The sequence below is a fragment of the Carica papaya genome, chromosome 4 (assembly GCF_054855325.1).
Source record: "Carica papaya isolate Zhongbai chromosome 4, ASM5485532v1, whole genome shotgun sequence".
In the NCBI taxonomy this organism is placed as follows: domain Eukaryota; kingdom Viridiplantae; phylum Streptophyta; class Magnoliopsida; order Brassicales; family Caricaceae; genus Carica; species Carica papaya.
This window is the reverse complement of record NC_142312.1, coordinates 25,796,695-25,808,453: the sequence shown is the minus strand read 5'-3', so window position 1 is coordinate 25,808,453 and position 11,759 is coordinate 25,796,695. Positions and strand designations below refer to the sequence as shown.

General features: G+C 37.6%; 2 protein-coding genes across 2 annotated transcripts; both read left to right on the top strand.

The window, feature by feature from the left end:
• Positions 1-488: 488 nt before the first annotated feature.
• LOC110818292 (Sodium Bile acid symporter family) lies at positions 489-4,144 on the top strand. The gene is made up of 7 exons (XM_022047111.2): positions 489-1,114; positions 2,480-2,573; positions 2,661-2,694; positions 2,790-2,844; positions 3,059-3,142; positions 3,230-3,517; positions 3,772-4,144. Exons 1-7 carry the CDS (start codon positions 575-577, stop codon positions 3,922-3,924), a joined length of 1,248 nt encoding a protein of 415 aa, XP_021902803.2. The 5' UTR covers positions 489-574; the 3' UTR covers positions 3,925-4,144.
• Positions 4,145-4,704: 560 nt separating this feature from the next.
• Positions 4,705-6,863, top strand: LOC110812658 (RING/FYVE/PHD zinc finger superfamily protein). The gene is made up of 2 exons (XM_022039481.2): positions 4,705-6,000; positions 6,530-6,863. Exons 1-2 carry the CDS (start codon positions 4,960-4,962, stop codon positions 6,581-6,583), a joined length of 1,095 nt encoding a protein of 364 aa, XP_021895173.2. The 5' UTR covers positions 4,705-4,959; the 3' UTR covers positions 6,584-6,863.
• The last annotated feature ends 4,896 nt before the right edge of the window (positions 6,864-11,759 follow it).

Sequence of the window (11,759 nt, the reverse complement as noted above, 5' to 3'; positions counted from 1 at the left end):
GAACATCCTCTAAACTGCATGCCTATACAGCTTTTCTGATATCTCTATATTTGCTTTTCCTAAATCATCACTCCATGTCAGAGGAAACTCTGAGCTTATGTTTTGAAATAAATGAATGTTTGTAAAATCTATTTGAAAGTGGTGAAGTGGTTGTTTTGGATATATTTTACAAAATGTTAAAAAAATTATTATTTTTTTGGAGTTTGTTTAAAATTTGAAATTATTAGAATAGTCTTATAAATAAAATGTATTCATTCTAACAATAACAGAAAATTATAAAAATTTCAAAAATATACTTTTGATAGTAAAATATTTAATAAATTATATGATTTATAATTTCTAGAGTATCAGCTTTCTGACCCTAAGAAAGGGTGTTGGTGTAGTTTTAATATTTCATATTTTTATATTTTTAAAATTGAAATTAATATTTAATTTTATTTCATAAAAAGATATTAATATTTAATTTGTTAATGAAAAAGAAATTAATACAGTATTTATACGCTTAACAGACAGCTTCGTTGATTTTAAGCCATTCCAGTTTAAGCTACACCTCTTTTGAGCAAGGTACTGCAAAATGGTGTCTTCACTTCTCCACTCCTATGGAACCATAGTAACTTTCAAATTCCATGATTCCACAAAACCACTACTGAAACCGGATGCTTCAACAATCAACTCTCAACTCTTTCTTCCCGCTCTCAAATCCTTATCCTTCTCCTCATCTCATCCATTCACTCTCAATTATCAACTCCGATCTAAAGAGAGACGATCCTACGTCCCCAACATAACATCAAATAGCAGGAGGTCTCAGCTTCTTGCTCCTCTTCAGTCTGGCATTTCGTCGAACAGTTTCGATACTGACAATGCCAGGAGCTTCCGCGATTGGATCGAGTGGATTAGCGAGTTGATATCTACTGCATTTCCCTTGTGGGTGACTTTGGGATGTCTCCTCGGATTAGTCAAGCCCCATTCATTCAGTTGGGTCACTCCTCGATGGACCATTGTCGGCCTTACCATTACCATGCTTGGTATGGGCATGACTCTCACTCTCGACGATCTTCGTGGGGCTTTTGCTATGCCCAAGCAGTTGATTGCTGGATTTGTGCTCCAGTACTCTGTATGTTTTCTTCTTCTGTATATTTATATGCTTTTACTGCGAAACCATCTGCGTGATTATACGTTAATGGGTGTTAAATTATTCTTCATTCTATGAAAAGTTCATACTTAATCCTGCTGCTGGTACTTTTAATTATTCATTTTAGGATTGGGAATCAAATCCTTCATTCATGTGGATGAATAATTACCCGATTGCCTAGCATTTTAACTGGGTGAACGAGGGACTTCATTTAATTGCATTTGTTATGGCGTCCATTCTGAGGTTTTCAGGTTGATAATTCTGTTTCACTCAATAATATTGAAATGCTCATATCTACTGCTTCACTTTGTAGCTTCGGTTTCCTTATTGCCCTAGAACTCTTTTTTTCCTGCTTGCCACAATAATTAGATATAGTTTTCCTTTAGCTATATTTTTCATATCTTGTAAGATATATCTTTTTGAAACTTTTTCATGGTTAGACACGACAGCCTTTTTAATTTTTTCTATCAGTTGAAATTCTCATGATTTTCTGTATTAATTTTCCAATCCATTTAACTTATTATCATGTACATGAAGGTCATTGATACTACATTTTTAACAAAGCTGATCAGAAGCTTTAATATAACTAGAGCGTTTTTTATAATTAATATCTTATGCATGGAACAAAGTATTATTCTTTATATCGGTAAACATATCATGTCATGGATATTGATGATGCAAAATGCTTTGTACATATGATGTTATGAAAGTGGACTTGAATGATATAATATTAACATTGCCAACTGTTAAGACTAATGGGTAGAATCTTTGCAACCAATCAAATTAGTATAAATTGGATGTGCGACTTAAACTTGGAGAAGTCAATTTTCAAGCATCTTACATCTTCCATTCCCACTCCTCTCCTTCAAGTTTAAGTATTTGGAACTCATCTTTTGACAAAGTTGCTTTCACACACGCCCATTCTTTCACTGAGCTTAGATTCATGGAGTAGGAGACTCAACAATTTCTCTTACCTCTTTTCAAGAGCTTCTACATTTATATCCGCTGCATTTCTCTGTTTATACCTTGAGAACAAAAGAAAGTAGTAACTTGTGGAATATTTAATTTACCAATGTTAACAATCAATTGAATATTTTATATTTCTAGACACACTGGTCTCTAAATCTGATTGGTTTGTCAAAAGTACTAGAAGATTCACTGCTCTGCTTACATAGTTTCCTCTAGTGCCAGTTGCATTAATAATATTCTGAAGCCATTCTTTGCTTTGTTTATATCTTGAAATCCTACTATATTTTCTGGAGCAAAAAGCTTACTAGGTTGGAAAAATCTGTTTTTATGTGCTCTGTACTGAAGTGTTATTTAGGAAAATTTTTTGGTTGGTTCCAGGTGATGCCAATATCAGGGTTTTTGGTAAGCAAGCTTTTAAATCTGCCATCTTACTATGCAGCTGGTCTAATACTAGTTGGTTGCTGCCCTGGTGGTTAGTAGGTCCTCTATTCTGTGTACTTGTGCTTTAATTACCCGTCCATGTTTGCTTTCATAATGTTTTATTAATTTAATTTTTCAGGTACTGCAAGTAATATTGTAACTTACATTGCACGGTATGTTTATATAAACAGTATCATCAAATTGTTCATGTTTCTCTGGTAGTTTTGTCTGCACAATTTGAGGATCTAACAGTCTTTGTATCTTCCAGTGGAAATGTGGCGCTTTCGGTATTGATGACAGCAGCAAGCACTCTTTCAGCTGTGGTTGGTACCGACATTGCTTACTTGTTTTTATCTACCCCTTTAAGCTGGTGTTTGCACTGGGCAATCTGAATATTCTTGCATGCCATTGATTAGCTAGGAATTATAGAATTATTGATTCCAAGAGGATTTTAAATACTACATACATGATAATCTCCTATAGAGTACACCACCATTTTATGAAATAAATCTTCTTTTCCTTTGTTCCATGTTTTAGATCATGACTCCATTCCTCACAGCAAAACTTGCTGGGCAATATGTTGCAGTCGATGCAGCTGGACTACTAATGTCAACACTGCAGGTAAGCTTTCATCTGGCATGGTTTTCTTAAATTTTGTTGATCTTGAATTCTGGTTCCCTCATGTACCACCCCATGCCACGGCTGCAGGTTGTGCTTCTTCCTGTATTGGCTGGAGCACTTCTAAATCAATATTTCGAAAGAATGGTTAAATTTGTTTCTCCCTTAATGGCCCCTATTGCTGTTGGAACTGTGGCTATTTTATGTGGAAATGCAATTGCCCAGAGTGCATCTGCAATACTCATGTCTGGTCGGCAAGTAGTGCTAGCTGCTTCTTTTCTTCATGCATCTGGATTTTTCTTCGGGTATATACTTGCAAGGACGCTTGGGCTTGACGAAGCATCATCACGAACAATCTCTATTGAGGTTGGCATGCAGGTAAATAATGAATTTGAAAAGCTGATCTGTTAGTAGCTTCTCTTTTGGTTCGACTTCACAGCATTCCACATCAATGTAGTCTAGGAGGACCCAGGGCTCTGTGGCATTACTCGTATGTTATTCGTTGGTATGTTGTGAAGGCGAACCATTGGTGGGCGAACTAGATGAGCTCTTCCATAATGGAGCTTCTCTATTTTACGTTCTTTTTCAATGGGATGAATTTTATTGCTATAACAAAATTATTTGTTTTCCAGAACTCGATTCTCGGAGTCGTTCTTGCTACCCAGCACTTCGGGAATCCCTTAACTGCAGCACCATGTGCAGTTTCGAGTGTTTGTCACTCTATTTTTGGGAGTGTCTTGGGAGGAATCTGGAGACAATCTGCACCCAAGCAAAAACATAATTGATTGATTGAATTGGGTTTGGTTTGGAGCTGCTGTCATGTTTATTACAAGATGAACATTTAGTTTTTGTGTATATTTGGTCTCTTTTCTCTCAGTAGTGTCTGCAACACAGCTACTTCCTCTAGATTCAATCTGGTATTTGATCACAAGGCTTTTAATTTTTGTAACCAAGTAAATATAATTTGAACCTAAAAATTAATTTGATACGTTTTTCATTTTTAAATATTTTTACAAGAATTCTAGATGGCAATAGTTTAATAAATAATAAAAATTAACCAATATTTTGAAAAATAATTAACTAGTTGATTTTACGTACTATATTATTAACTTAGATTAATTGTATGCTAATCTATTAGTTATTGATATTTACAAATTGCAAAAAATTAATAATTTATTTTGGTTAATTAATTTTCAAAATAATGAAAAATGACGTGGAATTCTAAAAAGTTTCTATTGATCCAAACAATCGAATCAAAACTTGAAATTTTAATTAATTCAATTTGAGAATTAAATTAACTCGATAACGAATATTCCTGTTTTATTATATTATTATAAGTAATCCGGTGTTAAAACAGAGGGATTTTTGTTTTTTTCTCCGTTGCCAGATTGTACGAGCCAGATTCTGCCACGTCGTCTTCTTTGTCCATCGTACGGCAGGGATTATTAAATCATGGCGTTGGCGCGAGAAGAGGAGAGAAATCCAAAATTTTGGCGCGCCCTCCATGAATCTGATCTGAACAAATTGAATTATTTAAGAGTATATAAGATCCGGTGAATTTTAGAATCAAATCCAAAATTTCATGTTGATTCAAAAGAATTTCATTATCCGAATCCTTCCCGCCAAATTTAAAGAACCCAAACAAAATACTCCCGGGTTCTCCCCTCTGTTTCCCTCTAATCCAATTTCTTTTAAAAAATTTGGAGTGGAAACAGAAAACTCTCCAAATTGGAGATCTGGGCAGCCTGCTTCCTTCTCAACCTTTTCAACCCAGAAGCCAAAAGCAACGTCAATCCCACACACAAACAAGAAACAAAGTAATGGAGGCCCAGTTTCATGCGCTGCCTCCTCTCAAACGATTCAGACTCCTCCAGCAACAGCAAAATCAGCAAGAGGAACACCAAAAATCCGATCAAGCTGCGGTAGTTTCGTCCCAGCTCCCGTCCAAGAAGCGAAAGGAATCGAGGGCGGCTGACTCCCTTCCTTTCAGAATGTCCAGCACTAACTGCTGTTTGCCTGCTAAGAAAAGGGTGTGGGCATTACAGCCCGATTCAATCTCCGGTAAGCCCCTTTTCCCTATCGATCTCAATGTTGAGTATCAACCATTTTTCAAGGAAGAAAATGAGGAAAAAAGAGAGAAAATCCCAGTCGTGGAAAACGCTGATTTTGGGATTGAATCTAGTGAAGTGGAAGATAAAGAAAACAAAGATCCAGTAGTTGAACAAATCAAGGAATCTAACAAGAACACTGAATGCTTAGAGGATGCAGAAAAAGTTGGAAGAAAAGAAGAGGAAGGACTAGAAGAAGATGATGGGATTGTATGTGCTATATGTCAAAGTACAGATGGTGATCCATCAGATCCCATTGTGTTCTGTGATGGTTGTGATTTAATGGTGCATGCAACTTGCTATGGTAATCCCCTGATAAAGGGTATACCAGAAGGTGACTGGTTTTGCACCCAGTGTTCAGTTTCTCAATCTTCAGAAACTGAAAACAATAATACTTCTACCTTCTCTTGTTGCTTGTGTCCATTGAAAGGTGGTGCTTTGAAGCCAACCAAGAATGGCCGATGGGCTCATATAGTGTGTGCTTTGTTTGTCCCTGAAGTGTTCTTCGAGGACCCAGAAGGGAGGGAGAGGATTGATTGCTCTGAGATCCCAAAGAGAAGGTGGAATCAGAGGTGTTATGTTTGTAAGAGTAAGCGTGGATGTGCCATTGAGTGCTCTGAGCCAAGGTGTCCCTTGGGATTTCATGTTACATGTGGATTGAAGGAGGATCTTTATATTGAGTATAGAGAAGGGAAGAAGAAAGGAGCTATTGTGGCTGGTTTCTGCAAACATCATACTCAAATCTGGGAAAAGGTACTTAATTATACTTGAATTGCTCTTATTTTTATTTTGAATTGCAATTGTTTTGAATTTATTTTTGTTGAGAAAATACATTCTCAATATGCACACAATTACACAAAATAAATAGTAAAATAAAAAAAATAGATACAAGATTTAACATGGTTAAGTAAATATATTTATATTTACCGATAAGACAAAAAAAAAAATTTTGTAATTATAAAAAAACAAGAGTACATCATTAGTAAAATTGTAAATCTTTAGATAAACAAAGTTTCAAATTATTTTTACAGATATTTTAAAAATATTTTTCACAATATACACAAAATAAAACTACATCAACAGTTTCAACTTCAGTCATCTTCAGTTCTATTAGCATGTTTACTTGTTAATTGAATAATTACAAAAGTTCCTGAAGATATGAATTAGTTTAAAAGTAAAATCATGTTCTATGAAGTTAAAGATCCGAACAAAATGAAATATTTGATTTTTGTCTTGTTTGGTAAATGATGGGTTGGTGTTACTGGGTTTGAATTTTTTGCAGCAACAACAAACAGGGAAGTTCAAGATTGTGGCCAGAGATGAAGAGAACAAGTAATTGGATTTGAAGTCTAATAATAGGTTGACAGTTGGTAGTGGTAGTGTCCATGATGATTTTGAATTAGATAATGGTTCTTGTAACAGTGATTATACTGTTAGGAATCAACATTATGCATTTAGGATTTCATTGATTGGATGAACATGGGTTTGACTTTTTGGGCTGCTTAGTGGAGAATCTGCCTCTGCTTTCTTTTATTGGTGTTGGAGGTAATGGTTTCTGTCATTTCTTATTTGAGTACAAGAATGCAAGTCAATAAAATGTAGTTAGATTATAACTACTTCAAAAATCTAAAAGAAAATATATATTAATTTAAGTGTGAAAATAAAATAAAAAGTTAAGATTTATATCTCTTATATAATAATTTAAAAATATTAAACAAACATCACAGAATAAATTATTTGAAGGAAATACGAGAAATAAAAAAAATAAAAAAAATATAAAGTATCTAGCATCTACTTGTAGTTTTCTTGCGGATCGGACTCGAAAATCAGGTTTTCTTGATTTGAAATAGTTAAATAAGGAATGAGTTACACTAATCCAGTAAGGATATTACATTATATTACTGTTACAGAAGTAAAAGTTGATAGAAAATTAAAATAACTAATAGAGCAATAAATTTAAACTAATATATTTATTTAAAATAAAATTATTTATCCATTTACTTACTATTGAGGAATTCATGAAAACAAATTATAAAATTAATAATATTATACATATTATAATTTTATGCATAATCAACCATCACGGTACATATTATAAATCTATATCCATTAACAATAGACGAATTCGTAACCGTTTCTCGTTTCACCAGTTTACTAGTATTCATAGAGATCTATAGGGGTGTCCTTGCTACACGCGAACTTTTTTTCTTAACAGTCTTAATTATATAACCGTATCCGTACCCCGTCCGATATGAGCACCAAGACATTAAACCTCAATATCCCGGTCGGTATGAGGATGAAGCGGACCGTCTTCATACCCCGTTCGATATGAGCGCCAAATTACCAAGTCTCCATACCCCGACCGGTATGAGACAATATTCACGGTAGAGTTCCCTATGAACCTGGTCTGTCTGCCATCTTCCAAGATATCTAGTGAGACTGTCATCTTATCTGTTTATTAGATCACACCCCTTTCCTGTTTTTCCTTAGTCTCCGTTACCAAATTAAACGCAATCACATAAACAATGAATATGCACCCGGTAATGCAATCATATCTTAAATTCCAAAATCACACAGTAATCAAGTAAGCAGTGATACATGCATTTAAAACCATAGAATAGATAAACCATATACCATAATATATTTAAACTGTAAAATAAATCAAACAGGAATCAACAAAGAATAATGTCTGGTTCGGGCTTCATTAGCAATCCGTAATTAATTATGCATATCTATTTAATTTGTACAAAATACAGTATTATCATTTATTCAAACTTCAATTTCATGATAGGAAATAGGGTGAGGGGTCCTTACTTGATTCGACGCCGAAAGCTAAGTGGTTACTGCACCTACGGGCGGTCCTTGGGTTCCATAAATTTTTCTTCGGGAACTGAAACGCCCTTATAGTACTTACAACTGTCCCAAAAAAACCCAAAAATTAGTCCCAGGGCATACTCGACCAATTTCAAAAATATGGCACGGCGGCTCCGCCGCGCTCCGGCGACGATCCGCCGTGCTCCGGCGACGATCCGCCTCGGGTTGGCTATTTTCGGCCGAATTCAGCTAATTTGCATCGGTTCCTGCGAGAAAACACACTTAGGGCCCTCGGTGGATCGAAAAAATGTAGAAAACTGAAACTCATCGGCGCTGGGGCTCTCCAGTGCGGTGGCTCCTCCTGCTCACGTTACAGTTGGGTGTTTTGCTCTGATCAACCTGTAGAGAAGGAAACGGTGATCACAACGATAGAAAAATCACATCGAACGGGAACCGAAAAAGGCCTCATCGGAGGTATTTTTTGAAACACCCCGCGGCGGCACCGCCGAGCTTCGGCGGCATTTTTCGGCCAATTAGCCAGTTTTTTTACTCTGATTTGGCTATGGGTGGGTTTAAAATTGAATTTCGTGCAAGAGGGAAAATTTTTACCTTATTTGGCGGTCGGCTCCCTGACAGCTGGGTTGTCTTCTTCGACGAGGGGCTTTGGTGGCTAGGGTTAGGGTTTTGGTGTTGATGGGGTTATTTATACCCATCCGCTTTTGATCTGGACCGTCCATCACTTTTGATCTGAACCGTCCGATCGCGATTAAATAGGGAGTGAATCTGGACTGTTCATCGCAATTCAATCTGAGCCGTCCGTGTGCGATTCAATCTGGGCAGTCCGTGCACGATTCAATCTGGGCCATCCGTGTGCATTTTCAATCTATGCCGTCCGTGCGTGCTGGAATGGATCTCAGCCGTTTGATCGTGCGCACGCGGATCGCCTACGTGGTTTCCCTCGTGTGGCCTCTCGCGTCAACGCCTTTGCCACCTAGCGTGTCCTGGTTGGTCGGGGCTGCTGACCGGACATCTGACGTGACGCAATTTTTTTAAATTACGTTTTGATCATTGTTTTTGATTTTTCTTTCAAAAATACCCTCAAAACCCAAATTTTCACCAATTTTTTCTAAAATTATTTTCAATTAAATTCTCAACTAATTTTTACCATTATTATTATTATTATTATTTTTATTAAATTAAATTAAAATAAAATAAACCAAATTAAATTCAATTAACAAATAATTATATATATATATAAAATAAATGTTGAGTGTTACAACTCCCCGATCCTTAAAAGAAATTTGGTCTCTCAAATTTGTCTCTTACTCTCGATCGAACAACTGGGAATAATGGGCTCTAAAGTCTAATTCTAGCTCCCATGTAGCCTCCCTTGGTGTGTAGTTCTGCCATATGACCTTTACAAATAATATTTCCTAGTTACGGAGTAATCTGCTCTTTCGATCCACAATGCCGACGGGTACTTCCTCGTAGGATAAATCCTCCTGCAATGGAAGAGGCTCGTGGGTCAGGACATGATAGGGATCCGGATCGTACTTGCGTAGCATGTACACATGAAACACATTGTGGACCTTAGAAAGTTCCGGAGGCAGTGCTAGTATGCAGGCAGCGATACCAATCATGTCAAAGACTTCAAATGGTCCAATAAATCGGGAGTTCAGTTTCCTCATCCTGCTGAACCTACTGATTCCTTTGAAAGGAGTGATCTTGAGGAACACCCGGTCGCCTTCCTCAAATTCTAAATCGTCCGGGTGTCCACATAACTCTTCTACCTGCTCTGAGCTGTCTGAATGTTCTTCTTGATCTTAACTATTTTGGATGTAGTTTCCTCTACCAGCTCTGGGCTGAACAGTTTTCTATCGCCTACTTCTTCCCAATAAATCGGAAATTTACATGGGCACCTATATAACGCCTCATACGGAGCCATGCCAATACTCACTTGGTAGCTGTTGTTGTAGGCGAACTCTATCAGGGATAGATGGTCGTCCCAATGGCCGCCGGAGTCAAGGACGCAAGCTCGGAGCATATCCTCAAGTGTACGGATTGTCCTTTCTGACTGTCCATTAGTTTGAGGGTGGAATGCAGTACTGAGGGACAGCTTCGTTCCCATGGCTTGCTGAAAGCTACTCCAAAACCAAGAAATGAACCTGGGGTCCCTGTCGGACACCACTGTCACTGAGATTCTATTTAATCTGACTACTTCTCGGATATACATTCTTGCTAACTTGTCCAAGGGATCAGTCACTCTGATGGCCAAGAAGTGGGAAGACTTGGTAAGCCGGTCGACAATTACCCAGATGACATCATGTCCTGAGCGTGCCTTAAGTAATCCTGTGACGAAGTCCATGGTGATATATTCTCACTTCCATTCTGAAATCGGTAATGACTGAAGTAGCTCGCTTGGGCGCTGATGCTCTGCCTTGACTTACTAACATACCAAACACTTAGAAACAAAATATGCTTTATCTCTTTTTATTCCGTTCCACCAAAATCGGGGTCGCATACTTTGATACATTTTAGTACTTCCGGGATGCATGACAAACTTTGAGCTATGGGCCTTTGTCATAATGTCTTTTTTTAACTCACTGTCACCTGAAACACACACCCTATTCTGGAATCGGAGCAATCCATCGGTGGAGACTCAGAATTCTAAGCTAACTCCCTGCTCTGCATCTTTCTTGATGGCTACTAGGGGGGATCGCCTGACTAAGTTTCCCTTATTCTTTGGATTAACTTAGGCTGAACGGTCAGATGACCCAAACATATGACTCTCCTCAAGTCCTGAAACCGAACCTGTTGTGTGGCCTTAATCTGCTTGCATTTTGAAACCATTAAATTAGTTAATATACCTGCACTTTTTCTGCTAAGTGCATCGGCTATCACTTTACCTTTACTCGGATGAAACAAGATGTCACAATCATAGTCCTTAAGAAATCCTATCCACTTTCTCTGACGCATGTTGAGATCTTTTCGAGTGAATATGTGTTTTAAACTCTTGTGATCGTTATAGATGTAACACCCAAGTAAAATAAAATTTTATTTTATTATTTTTAATTTAATTTAATTTAATTTAATTTAATTTAATGAAAATAAAAATAATAATACTGATAAAATTGGATAAAAATATTATTTGGATTTAATTGAAATTGATTTTGGGAAAAAGGAGTGAAAATTTGGATTATGGGGGTATTTTTGAAAAGAAAATCGAAAACTAGAGGTCAAAACGTAATTTAAAAAAATTGTGCCACGTCAGCACCCACTTCAGCAGCCACGTCAGCGGCTCGTTTAGCAGCCCCGGCCAGCCAGGACCCGCCGCGTGGCAAGACAATGCTGACCAGGGAACGGGCCACGTGGGCGATCCGCGTGCGCGCAATCGGACGGCCCAGATCCATTCTCGCGCGCACAGACGGCCCAGATCAAACGTGTGCACGGACGGCCTAGATTCATGCGTACGGACGGTCCAGATTCAATCAGGCACGGACGGCCCAGATTGCATAGCGATGGACGGCCCAGATTTAATCCCAATTAAATCGCGATCGAACAGCCCAGATTTAATCTTGATGGACGGTTGAGATTAAAAGGCAAATGGTATAAATAACCCCACCCACACCTGACCACAAAATTCCTAGCCGTCAGTGCCTCGCCGGAGAAGAAGAACCTGACGCCGGAGGAGCTGGTCG